Below are 19,281 nucleotides of genomic sequence, written 5' to 3' on the forward strand. Positions count from 1 at the left end.
ACTGCTTCTAGAAAAAACTGATCACTACCTTTTTGGGGGTATCTTTCTTGCTCATAATCTATTTAATCACCCACAGGGGTGGGGGCCCAATACTCAATTTCATTCTATGAGACCCTATCTTTTGGGCACAACTGGGCCAATCAGATTCTCTCATGGAAATCTGGAGTTAGGACCAAGAAACATATTGACTTTTTATACCTGGCGTAACATAATAAAACAAGCATAAAGAAATAAAGGGGAATAGAATCATTACTAATATTGGGATAACCAATAAGCATTTGGGCAAAGACATTTTAGTTTCTTACTTTACACTACATATCAAAAAATTTTAAAGCTTTTAAAAGCAAGGAACAGAATAAGAGAAAATGTTCACAAAGGACTCATATTCAGAATATATAAAGAATAATAACAATAATAAGTAAAAGACAGACAACCAATAGAAAAATAGGCACAGGACTGAACAGGTTCTCCACAAAAGAGGTTATTGAAATGGCCAATAAACACATGAAAAGATGTTCCACTTCATTAATCATCAGGGAAATGCAAATTGAAACTACAATTAGATGCCATTATATAAAGCAGAATAAAATTAAAAAAAAAAAAAAAAGCTTACACTACCAATTGTTGAGAGAATGTGGAACAACCAGAATGCTCACTCACTGCTGGTGACAGTGTCAAATGGTACAACACTATAGAGCTACTATTAGGGAATATTAACTAAAGCATAGCATACAAATAACCTATCATTAAGCAATTCCACTCACAAGTATATACCTAAGAGAAATGCATGTTTAACTTTACCAAAAGACGTTTTCAATATTTACATCAATGCTATGCACAATAGCCCAAGTCTAGAAACTCTCAAGTGTCCGTCAATAGAATGGTTAAAATATATTATGGTATAGTGATATAGTGAAATACTTTACAGCACCGAGAATGAATGAACAACTACATACATAACATATAAATCTCACAAATATTATGTTGAATAAAAGTACTTACTATATGATTTCATTTACATAAGAAACAGGTAAAACTAATGTCTGCTATTAGAACTCAAGCTGTTGGTAACTGGCCAGGGGAATGGATTCTGGGGATTCTGGTAATAATTTTATTTCTTGATCTGAATCCAGATACCAGGGATGTGTTTAGTTTGTGAAAATTTCATAAAACTGTGCACTTAATGATAATATGCTCTTTTCTTCACTATATATTACACTTCACTATAAAATTTTAAGGAATAATAACTTTTAGGAGCTCTAACTTTTAGGAGCAGGTTAGTTGCCTGTCTGCACATAAACCTGCTGACAACTTGTTTAACCCTTCCAGAAACTCTGAGGGCAGTGAAGCAGCTAGACATTGGGGGTGCAGTGACCCCTCAAACTTTTTTTGATGAATAGTTTCCAAGTCTGAGTTTACATAAAGAAATGTAAGCATTATTTTTACACAGATGTGGCTGTGGGAGTGGGAATGGGGGATGGGAAAGACTTTAACATCTCCAGTATCTATTAGTCTTACAACCGGGCTATCTTAAATAAATTTATAATTTATTTTTCAAAACAATGTGTTTAATATACAAACATCACTTCAACTATCCCGTATTAAATAAACATCGATATAGGAAAAAGGCCCCGCGCTTGCTCTACAAACAGCTTCAAGACAGGTGTCCCAGCCACAACCTCTCCCCACTCTCTTGCAACCAAGGCGCTATTTCCTAAAAGCTCCCACCTCTAAGATCGCTGCCTGAATGGTTTATCTGTTGATTTCTGGTTTGACTCTTGCGATTTAAGCTTGGAAGATGGAAGCACCTCCTGACAACATTCCATCAATCTTTAGTTCTGAGGTCGTTAAGAAGTTAGAGTGTGGCAGCAGTTCTCCACCGACCGCAAGACTCGTTTTATACACTAGGAAGTTCCTCTCCAACCTGGCTTTTCCTCACATTTCACAAATCCCATTCAGAATCTCCACCACTCCCCCACCCCGCCCCGTACTTCACCCCCGCCCCATCATTGTTCACGCCCAAGAGCCCAATCCATCAAGTTCAAATGCGTTTCAGGCACTTCCGAGTCTCTACCCACTTGATCCTAATTGGATTTTTGGCTACTATGCAAATCGATTGAGTGAACGTTTATTTATTCAAGAGAAAAAGTAAGAGGTGAGGGTGTAATCGAACTAATTTGTTGATTAGGCAATAACATGCCAGTATTGTGCTGAGAGTTACGCGGAAAGGAAAAAAATTAATTTGTGTAAATTATCAGATTACGTCACTTTCCTACTTAAATCCATCCAATTTCATCCCATATTAGAATAAAAACCAGACAATAAACACCTGGAAAAAAGAAATCTGGTTTAAAATTATAATTATTTTTATTTGCCTTTAGTTATAAAATTTATTTTAAAGTTATTTTAAAAATGCAAAAGTGATGGAATTGTTATGTCTCTTTTAAAATGTTATTTGTCCAATGAACAAATCCGAAGAGGCAAAACGTGGCCTCCCAACTCCAGTTATCAGCAAACTCTTCCGCACCTCCAGCTAGACTTTCCTCTCACAACGCTCGATACAAACATCGCGAGAACAGAGCTGTTTCTTTGGCCCCTCCCACCAAGTCAGCTCAACCCCACCTACTTCCTGCCTGGCGGTCTTCTGACGTCTGAAGCTCGCCAGACTGCGTGAGAAGCGCTACCGGGGGCGGAAGTGCTCTCGGCGGAAGTGCTAGTTGCGAGAATCGTGGGTGGGATGACTGCAGGCAGGCTTTTCCTAAGGTTGCTGCGAGTACCCTCCAGTTCCATGGCTCAGGGCCCATTCGAGGGTGTACGCCCTTCCAGGGGTCTGCACGCGGGGCGCGGGCCCCGAAGGCTCTCCATCGAAGGCAACATTGGTAAGGGCCGGAAAGTGGCTGCCAAGCCTTGGCCTCCGCTAAGTAGGTGCCCAAGAGGCTGGGAATGGAACTGGGCCCGGAACCCCTCCTCCCCCTCGCCCCTTTCTCCTCCCCCGGTCTGATGCGGCCGGGCTGCTTGTTCTGAGCTGCCAGGGCCTTTCTTCTCCCAAAGTGCACTGTTTGCGAGTGCCTCTTTGATTTTTTAGAACCTCAGTCCTCTCCAACAGGGACGCAACTGTTGTGGCATAAAAGCCACAAAGTCCGTAAGAAGGACAAGAGTTCTACCAGCTTGTACGGATAGATTGAAATGGAAGCGACAAGGATCTGGGTCTAATTTCTTCGTTCTAAGAGAGGGTTATCAGATTTGGGGGTGGGGGAGGATGCTCATTTAAAATAAAATTTTAGATAACGAATAATTTTTTTAGTGCAAGTATATGTCATGCGACAATTTGGGGCATACAGTGAAAAAAAATCATTTAGCTAAAAAGCAAATTTAGCTGGGTGTCCTATAGTTTATCTGGCAACTCTACCCTAAGAGAGTTCCTAAAGTTCAGTCATTCAAATACCACTTTGACAATTTTTGCCATGTCTCTCTACTAGTTCCACTGTCATTTCATTTCTTAATGTTTTTCTTAGAAGAAACTCACTTTTTAGACCTAAAAAATGTATTAAGTTAAAAATAACTTAGAAGAGCATATAGAAACCCAGTATCATTAATTAAAAGTAATTAAAAAACAGAGCAAAACATGTCCATTTCATATTACTAAATTCTGACGTAATGCTTTTTACCTGCTAAGGTGTGAGTCCTAAAAGGGGATTAGCAAGTGTTGAATATTGATGACATACTAGCAGTAAACTGAATTTATTTTGTTCATTCATTCAAACAATTTATTTTATTCATAACCCTTTGAGCCCCTTTCACATACCAGCACTGTTCTTGACCTTGAGGATACAGCAGTGAACAGAACAAATATCTCTGCTCTCAGGGAACTCAAGTAGAGAGAGACAAGAAACATAAAGAAAGTAAACCTGTTACACAGTAATTAGTGTGATGGAGAAAATTCAGGGATGAGAGATTGAAGGACGTAATTTTCAATAGGATAGTCAAGACAGGTCTCATTTTAAGGTGACATTTGAGCAAAAAACCTAAAGGTGAGAGAGTGAGCCATGTGGATAACTGGGAGAAGAATCTTCCAGAGAGAAGACCAAGGGCAAAGGCCCTTAGGTAGAAAGTGTGTTCAGAGAACAGGAGGGAAGCCATTGTTGGTGGAGTTGAGTGAGCAAGGGGGAGACAAAGTCAGAAAGTAAGAGGTGGTCAGATTGTATAGGCCTTATAGTCCATAATATGTTTTTACTCTGGTTGAGATGGGAAGCTACTGGAAAGTTTGAACAGTCAAGTGACATAATTTAACTTAGATTAAAAAAGAGCACTCTGGCTGATAAGTTGAAGGTAGAAAGTGTTGAGATAATTGCAGTGGTGAGTTTTATAAGTTGGACTAGGTGGTAGTAGAGAAGGGGGTGAGAAGTAATTGGATTCTAGTTACATTTTAAGATAGGGCTAATTAGATTTAATAGATGTAGAATGTGAGATAAAGAATGAATAAGTTGAAAGATGGAATTTTGATTTTCTTGAGAATGGGAAGAACAAATGGGGTAGGGAGTGGTTTCAGGATTTTGGTTTTAGGCATGTTAGGTTTTTATATGGTTATAAGATATCTAAGTGGGGATATTGAATAGGCAGTTGAGTAGGATGTTGAATGGAGATGTTGTATGAGCCTAGAGTTCAGAGTCTCCCTGCACTGGAGTTATAAATGTTGGTAGTATTTAAAGCCAGGAGACTGTGTGTTGATGGAAAGGACTAAGCCCTGGGACACACAAATGTTAAAGAGATTAGGGAGAGGGGAAGGAACCAGCAAAAGAGACTGAAAAGGAATGACCACTGAAAAACCGAAAGAGAATGCTATCCTAGAAGCCAAGTGAATAACGTGTTCTTGAGGAGGGCATGATCAACTGTGTAATGCTGTTTGGTAATGGAGCTCTTGGGTGAACTTAAACAATTTTTAGGAGAAGTAGGGGTGAAAATCTGGCACAGGTTGAAGGAGAATGGGAGGCAAAGAATTGGAGACAGTGGGTTTAGAAAGCTTAGATGTTTTCCTAGATAGGGGAGACATGGTGGTAGCTGAAAGGGGAAGAGGATTTGAGAGGAATTTTTATTGTTGTTAGAAATTAGGTCATATTTGTAAGCTGGTGGAAATGGTCTGGTAGAGAGGGAAAATTTTGGTAAAACAGGAGAGGGTAGAATTGCAGGGGTGATGTTAGTAAGCCAGAAGGAATGGAACCTATATAGCCCAGGTGAAGCAAGGTTGGTCTTAGCTAGCAGCTTATTTCTAATAATGGGGACCATGGTGAATGAGTACTAACTTGAGTAGGTATAGTGGGAACTTATAGCAGGTCTCCTGGTTGTGTCTGTTTTCTCAGTAAAGTAGGAAGAAAGATCAGCTAAGAGTGAGTGTGAGGAGAGAAAAGACATCAAGTATCTAGTGAGCGAAGGGGAGAAATACAGAATTGCTGAGCAGCATTAAGGACCCATTGGACTTGGTGGTCATGGACTTTGTGGACACTTTAAAGTGAGACCAGTCACCGTGGCTGGGTGTGCTTTTCCAACTAAATCAGAAACATGGAAAGGAGTGAGAAGGGAGGGTCCTGCTACCTGCCTGATGGTGTTATTCAAAGATGTTCTGTCTTGTACTTTGGGAAACATGCGCTAAAGGAAGTTCTGTCCTCAGAGCCCAGGGAGGTACAAAGTACTTTATAAAATAAATACTTGAGACAGGCCATCAGGTGAGATGTGAGCTCTGTCTCCCAATTTTCCTGACTTTTGCTTAACCTTTCCAGATTCAGTGTTGCTTCCTTACTTTCTCATGCAACCGAGGCTTACCGAGTGCCTACTATGAAGGTGGACTCTTGTGTGATACAGCTCCTGTCCTTTAAGGAGCTCACAGCCAAGTAGGAAAAGCAGACTTCTCAACAGAACTTATGTACTATGTGATTACTTCCAGAGAATCTCTGGGGTAGGAATTCCAAAGGGAGAGAAGAGGAAAAAGTGTTCCAGGCACAGGAAGTAACATTTGCCAAGGCAAAGCCGGAAGAAACTTGCAGTTTTAATAACAGGGAAGTAGCTGGATATGTCTGGATTTAAAGAACCTGTAAGAGGATGGCAGAACAAGAGGTTGGAAGGGTAAAATTTGCCAGATGCTGGACAGTCTTGTGGGCCATACTAGGAGTTTCTCCTATAGGTAGTGGGAGGCTACTGAAGACTTGAAGCCAGTATGTGCCATGACCAGGTTCATTTTAAAAAAGAGAATTGCTAGAATAAGAAAATGGAAAGAAAGGTCCATAAAGCAGATATTTTCTTTGCATGTCTTGTTTGCTGCAGTACCCATAATGCTGTGCATCCAGTTTGTTGAATAGGAACAGATTTGGAATAGATAGACTAGTTTTGTAACTGCCATAGTAGTTGGAGAAAGGGAAGATGCCGGCCTGTACAGAAGTGATGATAGGACAGAGAAGAGAGAGATTTTAGAAGTAAGATTGAAAGGATTTAGTGGCCAGTTGGAGGCGAGGGATAAGGAAGCACAAAAGATAACAGTGAGGTTTATAATTGGGACACTGACTCTGAAAACTGAGGATGGAAATAAAGGGAGAGAAAGTCTGGGGAGGTAAGAGAGATATTTTATATGAGGTGCTTCTGAAATAGATATGTATTCTGAGGTAGATTAGGATCTATGCCTGAAGTCAAGATAGATGGGAGCAGAGATTTCAAATGTAGAAGTTGTTGACTTGGGGTAGTTGTTGAAGCCTTGGAAATAAATGCAGTTGCCCAAGGAAAATGTGACTAATGAGAAGGTGACTGGGGTTCTTTAATCTGGCTCTCTTTAATTCTATCTCTCATTACTCTCCATCATCCCACACACCCTGATGACTCTCCCCAGGCAGAATTAGTCACTGCCTCCTCTGTGTGCTCATAACATTTTGTACCTACAACTTCTGCAGCACTTGAGATTGTTTGCATATTCCACATCTTCCCCAGGTTGGCCACTTAGTGTCTTATTCATCTTTGTGTCATGAGTATAACCCCCCGCCTGACCCATTGTACTCATTCAGTGTTCACCAGATGCTTGAATCCTATGCTGTGATATCCATGTGGAAGTTAGTCATAGGTACCCACAGAGGAAATATTTTAAATTGCTATTACAATCAAATCAAGAGTTATCTTGTTCTCTAATTATGGATGGCATCTCCAAACAAATCAGAATAAGAATACCTCGTCAGGAAATCTGAACAGGAGAAGGTGAACCCCTGTCCTAAGTGAAGTTAGATATCTTTAGAGTGGCTTTTCTTGTAGTTGTACTGTTCTGAGTGTGTTAATCCGATCCTGCAGGTATAGACAGCAGCAGCATGTATAAGGGAAATGGATCAGTGAAGTAACAACTCATGGCATCTAGCATGAGTTGTGAAGCCATAGGCCATGCATGACTGAAAGTGAAAAGCTTGGTACCTAGAATCCCTTAAAATCCAAAAAATAAGATAACTACCTTATATTTTCAAGTGTATTCACTGAAGGAAAGTATCGCTTTCCAAAACCAGTTATTTTATGATCACAAACCTAAATTGAAGAAGGAGCGCTGTTTGAAATACTGTTATTGAGTCATCTTGCTTTAAATTTAAAGACCCCACCAGAGAAGAGGAAGCTTTTACACTTTGCAGTCTGGAGACCTATACATAAAGCAGTGGAGAGCTTCCCTAATAACATTTTTCTTCCAGCATTCAAGATTAGTGATTTAAGGTCACTAATCTTTTATTGAGTATAAACAATTGGGCAAAGAATTCCAGGGGAAAAAGACCTATTTATTCCAAATATTGTAAATGGGAGTCTTCCTTTCCGTGATTCCCCTCATTCTGTCCATCCATCTCCATTCTTAGTACCTGGCTATATACCCAGGATGCAAAGGGAATAAAGTCTGTCTGTGTCTTCAGAAAGTGAGCCTCCAGTCTTAACTGGAGAGAGTAATGATGAGTCAACAAATAATTATAGTGTAATACCTTGGTAAACCAGAGCAGGCAATAATTAACTGCCTAGGGATGAAGGAGCTGGAGAGAGTTCAAGAAGGCAGCAGTGAAGGGATGAATCAACTGGTGGGAAAAGTGGGGGAGGAGGGCATTCCAGATCAGCGAGGGTCTCATGATGACCAGTATGAGTTTGGATTGCACTCTAGAAGCTGTGAGGGACCTTTTTTGTTGTTGTTTTCCCATGAAAAGAAAATAAAAGGAATCGGCAAAGATGTATGGTTCCTTTTAAGCCTGCTGAGTGCTTTTTGAAAAGTTTTATTACCAGAATGCCTGTGGGTTCAGCCTGTCTGATCCTGGGTACTTGTATTCAGGATTGGTACATAGTTCCTTGAGGGCAAGATCTCAACATAGTTCATCATTTTAGTTATAGTACATACCACTTAGCAGCTTCTCAGTAAACGTGTGTTTATTTGAATGACTAAGTGAATGAATGCAGCATCAAATGAAGTTTCTGGAATAAAGACTTTAGTTTTCTTTGAAGAATTTTTTTGTTTAAAGATAGACAGTTTTATATTTACTGCTTTTGTTTGCTTTTTGGTTAAATATTTTGGGAATGGCATTTTCCCATGTTTTTCATCTTATTTAGGAGAAGAAAATGCTTGGAGGTGATGGTAAATTTAAGAGGCTCCCATGAAATACAACTGTATTAAATTTAAAATAATATATTATTTTGGCTGTTACATCAGATACTATCATATTACTAGGTTTTAGCGTAATGTAGTTATAGCAGGCATTGTAGTTTATAAAAAATTGGTGGGAGGAAAACACCATGACTTAGGAAAAGGTGAACATTAACAGCAGAACTCTTTGGTCCAGCTTGTGGAGTGACAATCCTGATGCTAATAAAAATCATCTTGTTGAAGTAATATGTTCTAAGAAAGTAGCTCCCAGCTCTTTTCAAGTCATGGCACATATAATAAAGTACAAGGATAGCCAAGACCCTAAGGGGAAGGTTTGATGCTGACATCTGATTACCCTCCCCCACCAAATTTCATGATGTTAAAAAGTATATTGGGTTTTTTTGTTGTTTTTTTTTAGGTGAGGCAACCCTTGGTTGACCTCACAGATTGCAAGAATCTTGTCATCTTACAATTCCTTTTTTTGTTTTTGTTTTTTATGCCTGTAGCACTTGGTCTTCCTAGGTGGTCTCCCATCCAAGTACTAACCAGGCTTGACCCTGCTTAGCTTCCAAGATCAGATGGGATTGGGCTTATTCAGGGTAGTGTGGCCATCAGGGACATGGACAATGGATTAGTGGTTACCAGAGGGTAGCGGGTAGGGGAGGAGGGAAGAGGTAGACAAGCTAAAGGAAGTCAAATATAGTAAGGAGGGTGACCTGGGTAAAGGGGATCAAATATATGGTAGCTGAAGGAAACTGGGTGGTAATCATCGAATATAGAATATACAGATAACAAATTATAATGTACACCTGAAAATTATATATTAAAAAAAGTATATTGAAAGATTACAGTTAAGCTGGGATCTAACTAAATTGTGATAATGATTATAAGAGGCTCGTGTTCTGCATAGAGACCAGACAAAGGGAGGAATTTGTCAGTTTGCCCAGTGTTACATGAAGAAGAGTAGCTTTGGGTGACCGTGAGTGTTCTGGCCATTTGGAGGAGGCCAGTGTAGCAGTAGAGAACCAGCCAACACCATTGCCATCATCACTGGGAAGCCCCTGGGAGCACTTGAAAACATTTGTTTTTAAAAAGAACACACATAGTCCAAACCCAAGCAGGAAGAAAAACTATTACAATCAAGTATCACAGCACTAAAAAAAAGTTGCTGTGTCTGGTTTTAATATAAACATAACTTTGAATCATTTTTTAAAATAATTATTCCACACCTGTGGGACTGAAATGCAATTTAAGAAATACTACCCTGTGATAAGTGACTTAGGTGCACTGATCATGGATGACACAGCTTTTAGGACCTTCCACTGCCGCTTACTGTTGTTCTTTGCCGAACCCAACTTCTGATTACTAAACTGGCTTTCCAGAAGCTTTGGAATGAGAAGTTGGGTGCAGTATGGGGGCGTTGCCCTAGTATGATTGTTCCAGTAACTGGAACTGTATATTTCCCATTACATCTAATTTGTTGGCATTCTCTGGGTTTTGTGTGTTTAAATGGCATGAGTTGGTTTCTGAGAATCTTGAATGCCCTTTGATGAACTAATAATGTCTGATCTCTGAGATAAAGTCAGCACTCTGTAGAAACAGGGCCCTTCCTTTCCCTATGCCGTCGTTTCTTGGGTAATTTTTTTTAATTTATAAAAAATTTTAAGTTATTCTATTAGTCATTCAACCCCAACCAGCTAACAACTCAATTATCTTCTTCTTTTCATATTAATTAAAATAACTTTTCAGCTGATAGGCAGGGACCATGTTTTAGACTTAATCAACAACCTACAATCTAAATATTGACCATCTGTGCCAGATATTTTAAACTAGGGGCTACTCAGCATAGGCAGGTATCTGATGATATATAAACTCAACCAATTTATAATTTCTACCTTGAGAAGTACAGTGTTTAATTGAGCAGTCTAGTATGTGGTTTGGGAATCTATATTTTTGAAAAACTGCCTCTGTTGTCTTTAATCAGATTGTTCTGGATAGCATTCTCGAAAATGAGTATGCATAAAAAGTAAAGTATGCATCAGGATCGCTTGGGGTATACTTTACAAATGTGAATTTCCTGGGCCCAATCCTAGAGATTCAGATCCTGTTAGGAAACCAAAATCAAGACATGAAACAATCAAAACAATTAGACGCTAAACATAGGCAGTTCTTGTTTGATTCAGCTGTCCAATATGGTAGGAATTCGGTGTGAGCTAGAGAAGTCCTGAACTTCATGGATGAGATGGGATCTCGGGCTACGTAGGGGACAGGATTTAGACACGAGCCTAGAAGAGCAAGGGAAGGCATTTATTCACTGAAGCGTGGGAAGAGCAGAGGCTGAGCAAATGTGCAGAGGCACTCATAAGTTGGGTGGAGGTAGGACTGAAAGATGAGCATGACTGTACAAAAATGCATAGATTCATGGTGTTTGCTCTTACTCTGTGTATTCAGAGAGGAGTTGGAGTGCTGTGTAATAAATGTCACATATTGGATGTGTGGGCTCTTCTACTGAGACATCTCTATACTCCTGATCAGTAACTGTGAGTGGCTGATAGAGTTGACTGGAAGGGTGCCTCCCTTCTTTTGGTTCTATTTGGGTTACTCCTAAGGCTAGAACTCACTTGAGAAAGATCATCTCTGATAGAAGAGATTGAATTCCAAAGGTACTCTTAGGATTTATTTTTTGGTTTTTAACGAATATGGGTTTCAGAGGGAACCAAAATTAATGTTAATTATTAAGTATTTTATTCATTCAGTCAGGTCATTAGGGCTTTGGATCCTGCCCTGGAGGAGTCCCATCTTGTAAAGAGCAATTACAATGGCAGTGATGGAATCTTACGCAGAATGTGAGGCCAAGCATAAAGGAAGATTAGCTAATTCAGTTTAGAGATGTCAGGGTCTGGAAAGGCTTCACACAGGAGGTACATCTGAGCAGAATCTTGAAGACCAAATTGAAATTGGCCACGTGAGGAGAGGAAGTGAATCGGGAAATGGGAACGCATATGCACAGTCACATTTACAGAGAGGACGTGCATGATTGGAGTTGCAAGGAGTTTGGTCCGGCAGAAGCTTGGGATACCTGAAGAGAAGCTGAGGCCAGACAGGTGTATTAAGGGGGGCTAGATGATGATAAGTCTTGTAGGCCATGCTAAAGGTTTGGATTTTGTCATGAAGGTGATAGGGAGTTTAAAGCAGTGTAATTTTGTGTTCGGTGTAGCTGCAGTATGAATGATGGATCGAAGAGGGCAAGGCCAGAGTTGGAAGGCAAGAGAGAAATTAGAGCCTGGTCTTGAGCAGGAGGTGGGAGGAGAGAGAAGGATAGGTGGGAAAATTTTAGAAGGCAGGTGCAAAAGCAGTCAGTGGTCACTTGAAGTCTGGCAGAGAAGGGAGTTCTGACAGTGAGTGAGTGGATGGTGTTGCCATACCGTGAGGTCCGGGATACAGGAAGAAGCTCAGTTTGGTGAGGAAGGTAATGCGTTCATTTAGGGAATATATTGACTTTAAGGTGTTTGTGAGACATCCAATTCGAAATGTCTAGAGGGCTCTTGAATGTTGAGTCTGAAGCTCAGGAAGCTATGGGCCCAGACATTGGTGTAAATGGGAAAAGATAACTTAAATGTTGTGCTACTAGTTTGGTTTCATCTCCAAAGTATTTCTCCAAGCAACCGCTACTTCCAACATTCTCTGCCATCACCTTGGTTTAAGCTATTGTCTTCTAACTCGTCCACCTACTTCCATATCAGTCCATTCTTACATAGCCGGTAGAGTGATCTTTTAAAAAGGAAATGGAAATTTGTCATTTCCTTCCTTAAAAGTCATCATCGCTGACTTGCCTTTGCCCTTAGAATAGATTCAAACTTCTTACTATGACTACAGGACCCTGGGAGACCTGGCCCTGGCCTGCCTGCCTACCTGCCTTTCCACACATGTTTTGAGTCACTCTCCTCTCTCACTGACTTCTAGCTGCACTGGCTTGTTCAAGGCCACAGACTTTTCTGTTTTGTTGTGCACCTAGTACTTTTGCTTTTCCCGATCTTTGTTCATGCTGCCCCTTTTACCTGGATTACCTTTCCCCTACCCTTGGCTTGGCTAACTCTTCATCTTTCAAACTTTACCTCAGATGTTTTTCAGAGGAGGCTTCCCTGACCTACTGAGCTATATTAGAGCCATCCTAAATTTTTCTTTGCTAGCACTTAACACAATTTGTTACTAGTTGTTTGTGTGTTTGCTTAGTATCTATCTCCATGCAGGCTCTGTGACGGCAAAATCCATCCTGTGTTCATCATTGTACCAGACAGTCCTGAGCATGTAGTAGCACTTCCTGAATATTGGTCAGATTTGTTGAATGAATGAGGGTCATAATCTTTGTTTTCTATGTTGAAAAACTTGCAGTTTTTACAGTCACAGACTAAATAGGACTATGATTCAAGCTTTACAACTAATGTAGCTGATTTGATCTACTTTTGACAGTCTATTACATTTTAACTGTTATTAAATACTCTGCCTCGGGGATGTTAGGACATTAAAATTGCAAATCAAATCTTAGGGGTGTTTCCCCTCCCTGTCGCCTGCATTCATTATGGTAACTCTGGTTAGCATGGCCTGACCCATCATCACTCTGACAATGATATGGTTGCTGCGTTTCGAAATCGGAAAAACCAGTGCATGTTCCCTTGAGTTGGGCAGAATTTAATAGCTGGCTTTTCCTTCAGCCCTGATTGGGAAGTGTCCCAATACATACTGTTTGCATTGCAGCTGTGGGAAAGTCCACCTTTGTGAAGTTACTCACGAAAACTTACCCAGAATGGCACGTAGCTACAGAACCTGTAGCAACATGGCAGAATGTCCAAGCTGCTGGCACGCAAAAAGTAAGTTTTCAGTTGTGGTGGGTAGTTGGCAGGCATGGGTGAGTAAACTAATTGTAATAATCTAATTTGCTCTGAGTAGGTGAGGTAGCCCAATTTGAGTCTCCTTTTTAAAATACCTTCATTCCAGAAAGCAGACCATGTATACCAGAGAGGATATGACTTGTTTGAATATGTTTAGTTTTGATTTTTGTGGTTTTTTGTGTGTCTACAAAAGTGACTGCCTCTGTTCTATATGGTTTCCCAAAGCATGTCCAGCCATCTGGCTTTGAAGATTAATTTTGTCATTCCTGCCCTTAAGTCTATTACTGAAGCTGACCATCAGGATCAACAGTTAATTATAGTGATTTTAACTTATTTATGAAGTTTTAGAAATTGCAAAGGACCTTAGAGAGCACCTTGTCACACTTTGAGTCGGTGCAGATATAATAAGTAACATTTATAAAGCACATGCTTTGTGCTAGGCACTATACTGTGCAAGCACTGTACATTTCATTTATACCTTGTGGTTTAGGCCCTAGTGTCAGGTCTGCTGCTTTGGGAAAAGACTGTAGGGTTAGTTTCAACACCAACCACATCAGCGTGAGTAGGGAAGGACAAGTTTGGACATGTACCTTAAAGGTAGCTGAGGGAGTGGCAGCACCATGCCTCCCGCAGCCAATGGGAGCATTCACTGACTGGCTCATTCTGGTTTTCAACAGCTCTGATTGTTGTTGTATGAGCCACTTTGCATACTTGTGACTCCAACTCATTAATTCAAGTTCTAACTTTTAAGCCTTTCAACTTTCCCACATGGCAGCTCTTCATATAGTTGAAGGCAATGATTTGTCTGCCCTTTCTCCCCCTCAGGTCTTCTCTCTTGCAAGTCAGACACCATTTTTCCTTCTGACTGTTCCTCATTCTGAAGTAACTTTGTCTAGGTGTTGAGCTCCAGTTAGTTTTCCAACTTAGGCTTTCCTAAGAATGGTACTGTAAGCTGAACGGGACATTCTGGATGTAATCTAAATGGTCCACAATATCATCGAACTTGTTCTGGGTGCCATTTTTCTATTATTCCAACTCAGGGTTGTGTTACCTTTTTTGGCAGACACATTATGCTTATTGAGGATATTTGTTTTTTAATCGTCTTTTTGTATATATTTGTGAAATTAACTTTTCCATTAAAAAAAAAGTTACGTATCTTTTTCTGAGTATGTATGCCACAGATCACCTATTGTGGGAGTTTTAAAATATGTCCACAAATTGATACTCTTTTCTTGGAGAGATGGACCTTAATTCTCCCCTTGAGTGTAGGCTGGACTTAGTAACTTGCTCTAGTGAATAGAATGTAGCAGGAGTAACAGTGTGGCTTTCTAGAGTAGGTCCTAAGAGATATTGTATCTTTCGTCTTGTTCTCTGATCACTTTTGCCTCTGGGGGTGCCAGCTGCCATGTTATGAAGCATCCCCATCTGTGAAGAGTCCCGCACAGCAAGGAACTGAGTCCTGCTAACAGCTATGTGAATGAGTCTTTTTGGAAGTGGATCCTTCAGCCCCAGTCAAATCTTCAGATTACTTTAGTGTCAGCCAACATCCTCACTGAAACCTGATGAGAAACCCTGAGGCAGAACCACCCAGCTAAGCTGTGTTCCAAATTCCTTGCCCACTAAAACTAAAATAATGGATATTTTTGTTTAAGCCACTGATTTTTGCCATAATTTGTAAACTTCAATAGATAACTGATACTCCCATAATCCCATTATCTAGAGGTAAAACAGTTAATTAATGTTTTGTCCTTTTAGATTCTTTTTACAGAGGAGAAAATGTATATTTATATACACTTACATAAATGTATAAGATATATATACTTTTTTAAAACAAAAATTGTGATTATCCTCTGCAGTCACTTGATATAGAGTCTTCCTTTCATAGTAATATCATTTTAATGGTAGCAGTATATTACTGATAAAACGATATACTATCATTTACTAATGCCATTTTTTATTTCGAATATTTAGTTTTCTAATTTCTCCCTATTATAAACAGTGTTACAATAATGAGTATCCTTGTAGCTACACGTATGTTCTCTTTAATAGCTAAATTTTGTATCCCCATTTTCTTAGGGTAATCTAAAAATGGAATTTTGATGTACAAAAATTATTTTTTTTTTGTTGACACCTATGTTTTACAAAATTTTCCTTTGGAAAAGTACCAATTTCCTCATACTTTCAGCAACACTGGGTATTATTCTTTTTCATCCTTGCTAATGGGAGAGGCAGGAAAATTGTGTGTAGTTTTATTTTGTATTTCTTTGATTACCAGTGAAAAAAACATTTTTTGTGTGTTTATCAGCCATTTATTAGTATTCTTCAGTGCATTACCTATTCAAACCTCTTGCTTTTTTCTTCTATTGAGTTCTTCAAATTTTTGCAGTAGCTTCATAAGAACTTATAAGTATCCTAACTCTTTGTCATTTATTGCTGCCATTTTCCCCAGTTTGTCATTTTTATCTTTATATATGATCTATTTTGCCATATAGAACTTATGTCTTTATGTAGTCAAATCTGTCTTTTCTTCATAGCTACTGCCTTCAATGTTAAAGAGACCTCTTACAGACCAAGATTATAAGAACGTGCGTCTATGTTTCTTTCTCTTGCTTTTATGATTTTACTCTTTATGTTTATTTTAAAAGTTATAAGAGTCTATGGAGTGTCCTTCAACTTGCTAGATAGGATGTCGTTTGATTCACAATTGCTTAATAAAGCCAATTAGATCTTCAAAAAATGAAATCAAAAGGTATAGGAGTCTAATTTTTCCAAAATCGTTATTTATTTGTCCCACTAATGGTCTTGTTTAGTTTATTCCTGAATGGTTATGTATTTTGTTGTTATTGTGACTGGTTTCTGTTTTCTCATCATCTTTTTCACATTGGTTATTGCCGTTTTAATTTTAAAGGAAAGCAGCCGATTGTTATATTTGTCTTATGACTTAATTCTCATTTATGTTTTTTTATTTCCCTTGTTTACCTCTTTTCTAATTACTAATCATTTGTAACTATTTTTCAAGATCCATACTTCATTTCTATTTTTTTGTTTTCTTTCATTGGGTAGAAGTTCCAGAACAATATTAAATAATAGCAGTGATGATAGTCATTCTTATCTCATTCTGTCTTTAATGAAATTACCTCTCGAGATATACGTGTTAAGTTCTATGGTTTTTCATTTCAATAGACCATGTGGAGAAGGACCTTTCTGTTATTAGGATATTAATTGTTTTTTATCAGTACCAGATGTTGAATCTTCATAAAAAGCCTTTTTAACATCTAGTGAGGTAACTGTAAGTTTTTGTTTTTTAATTTCTTAGTCATAGATTTGATAAATAGTACTATCTTCACATTTCTCGAGTGAACCCTTTTAGTCATAGTGTACTGTTGCATTAACTTGTTAGCATGTTTGGAATTGCATGTATATTTATAAGTTTGGTATTACAATTTGTATATACACTTTTAACAGGTTTTACTATCAAGTTTATGAAACTAGATTGAAAAGTTTTGCATTGTTTTTAGCATAGGAATTATCTATTTCTTGAAGGTATGATAGAAATAATTTTTAGAGATATGGATTTAGTACCATTTGGGGGAAATGCTTACTGGATAACTGCTTCTTTCTCAAATATTCAGGTTTTTTCTAACCTTAAGTCAATTTTGATAATTTTGCGTTCTTAGAAAATTGCTTTTTTATTGAGATTTTCAAATTTAATAGGGTAAAATTAGTACATTTATTTTTTATACTTTTAACTCTTCTGTATCCGGAATTATTGTATCTTTTCTCTGATGTTGCTTATTTGTGTGAATATTTTGGGAGGGGTAGATTAGATAAATGATTGTTTATTTTTCCTTGAAAAAGACCCAATTAATGGATTTTATTTTTTAACTCTATGGGGGCGTGCCTTATTTTTGCCTTTTAATTTATCTATGTCTTTCTCAGAATTTCTTTCATTTTTAAAGCTATTTAGTTTGAGATTAGTTTGCATAGTTTTCTTTTTTCTTTTTTTTCTTTTTCTTTTTCTTTATTTGGCCTTGATAAAAGCAATTGCAACTGGAAACTTTCTTTATGGGATAAGCTTTGGCCCCATCTTCCTGACTGTGACATGTAAGGTTTTAACTCAGATTTCTAAATTGTTTGTAATTCTAGTTTTGATTTATTCTTTACCTAATAATTATTTTTAAAAGATTTCACATTTTCTTATTAGATTTTGTGTACGCATTATTTTGTTATTCTAATTTTACTTTGTTGTGGTCAGACAATGTGACTTATATAATTTCTAATTGGGGAACTTACTGAGGTTTTTCTTCGTGTCTTATATATAATCAGTTTTTATGTATGATCAGTTTTGGTAAACATGCCATGGACTTTTAAGAGGAATATATATTATCTGTAAGGTATGGTGTTTGTGATGTATTTTATAAATTCTAAGATGCCATTGATTGCGACACACATCATGAATTTAATAACATTTCTACAGAATAATTAAAATGTCTTTTAAGTTTAATTTAACAAACATTTTAAGATGTACCCAGTTTCAGATGTGTGAAAAAAAATTATTTAGTCTTATCTTTCAAGCTTTCATTTCATGGGTCTACATTTTATATTAAATTCTGAGAGAACTGTGTTAAAGTTTTGTGCTTTTGTTGTTTTGTCCAGTTTTCCTTGTATTTTTATTGGCTTTGCTCTGTATATATATATTTCAGGCTTTATTATTCCATGTAAAAAGATTCATGACCTCTTTGTGATGTCTTTATTGGTTTATTGGTATAAAAAACCCTCTTGTGACATTTAATGATTTTTTCTTAATACAGTTTTTCCACATCTTTGTATTTGTATCTAGTACTACTTGGTGGATTTTTATGTCCTTTTGTCTTCAATCAATTTATGTCATCTCGCTTTAGAGTTTTATTGTTTTAGGTGTTTCTTTTATGAACAGGATTTTTGTTTTGACCCAATCTTAAGAGTTTATCTTTCCTGGGAATTTTTCTCTTTTATTATAGTTATGTTTAATAATCCTACCACCTTATTTTGTGTTTCTATCTCCTTTTTTTCTTTTTCGCTGTATTTGACGTTTTCTCCCCTCCATTCATAAGGCAAATTTACTATTTTTATTCTAACCATAAACATTTAAATTTAAAAAATATATATGTTTAAACCTATCAATGATTTTAATGGAGTCTCTGAGGGGGGAAAAACTCCACTGCTTTTTATTACCTTTTTCTCCAGACTCCATCCTCAGGTATATTGAAATTAGCTGAAATATTAGAACTCTGGAATGTTTTAACATGATGGAATTTCCTTTTAACAATAGAAATTGTGACTAAATCCAATAACCACATTAACAATAGTGATTTTATACCTGACTCTGTTCTGTTGGTTATCATTGACCACTGTTTGTTCGTTACCACATCTTCCCATTTCTTAATTCTTTATTTTGATTAATGTTTCAATTGATTGAAATATATTTTAAAGAAATGTTTTTTCAGAAAAGGTTAGTGGGTGGTATAATTTCTCAGTGATAGCTTGTCTAAAAAATGTCTTCTGCTCTGGAATATAAAAGGTAGTTTCTGTCATGGAAAACTGTTATATGTTTCTCATCCTTTTTTATATGTATAAATAATACGTGCTTTCCTCTCCTCATGAGGTTTTTGGTTTGTTTTTATGAATTGCTGACATTTTGCCAAGATAGGTCCCATTTGTGGGTATGTGTGTGCACTTGCGAGCTGTATATGTAAATATATACAGAATCTTTTCTGGCACTCA

At 37.8% G+C, this 19,281-nt stretch overlaps 1 protein-coding gene and 1 pseudogene across 2 annotated transcripts in view; one reads left to right on the forward strand and one right to left on the reverse strand.

Moving 5' to 3' along the window:
- Nucleotides 1–2,681: 2,681 nt before the first annotated feature.
- DGUOK (deoxyguanosine kinase) overlaps nucleotides 2,682–19,281 on the forward strand; it is a 30,204-nt gene continuing 13,604 nt past the window's right edge. Inside the window, exons 1-2 of one of the 2 annotated variants that reach the window (XM_016130694.2) lie at nucleotides 2,682–2,879; nucleotides 13,385–13,497. In XM_016130694.2, coding sequence (XP_015986180.1) covers nucleotides 2,738–2,879; nucleotides 13,385–13,497 — 255 coding nt within the window. In that variant the 5' untranslated portion in view covers nucleotides 2,682–2,737. The remainder of the gene's footprint in view (nucleotides 2,880–13,384; nucleotides 13,498–19,281) is intronic. The other variant, XM_016130697.2, reaches the window with a different exon arrangement.
- Nucleotides 9,128–9,245, reverse strand: LOC118606008 (annotated as a pseudogene).

This window comes from Rousettus aegyptiacus, unplaced genomic scaffold (genome assembly GCF_014176215.1).
Source record: "Rousettus aegyptiacus isolate mRouAeg1 unplaced genomic scaffold, mRouAeg1.p scaffold_m13_p_7, whole genome shotgun sequence".
In the NCBI taxonomy this organism is placed as follows: domain Eukaryota; kingdom Metazoa; phylum Chordata; class Mammalia; order Chiroptera; family Pteropodidae; genus Rousettus; species Rousettus aegyptiacus.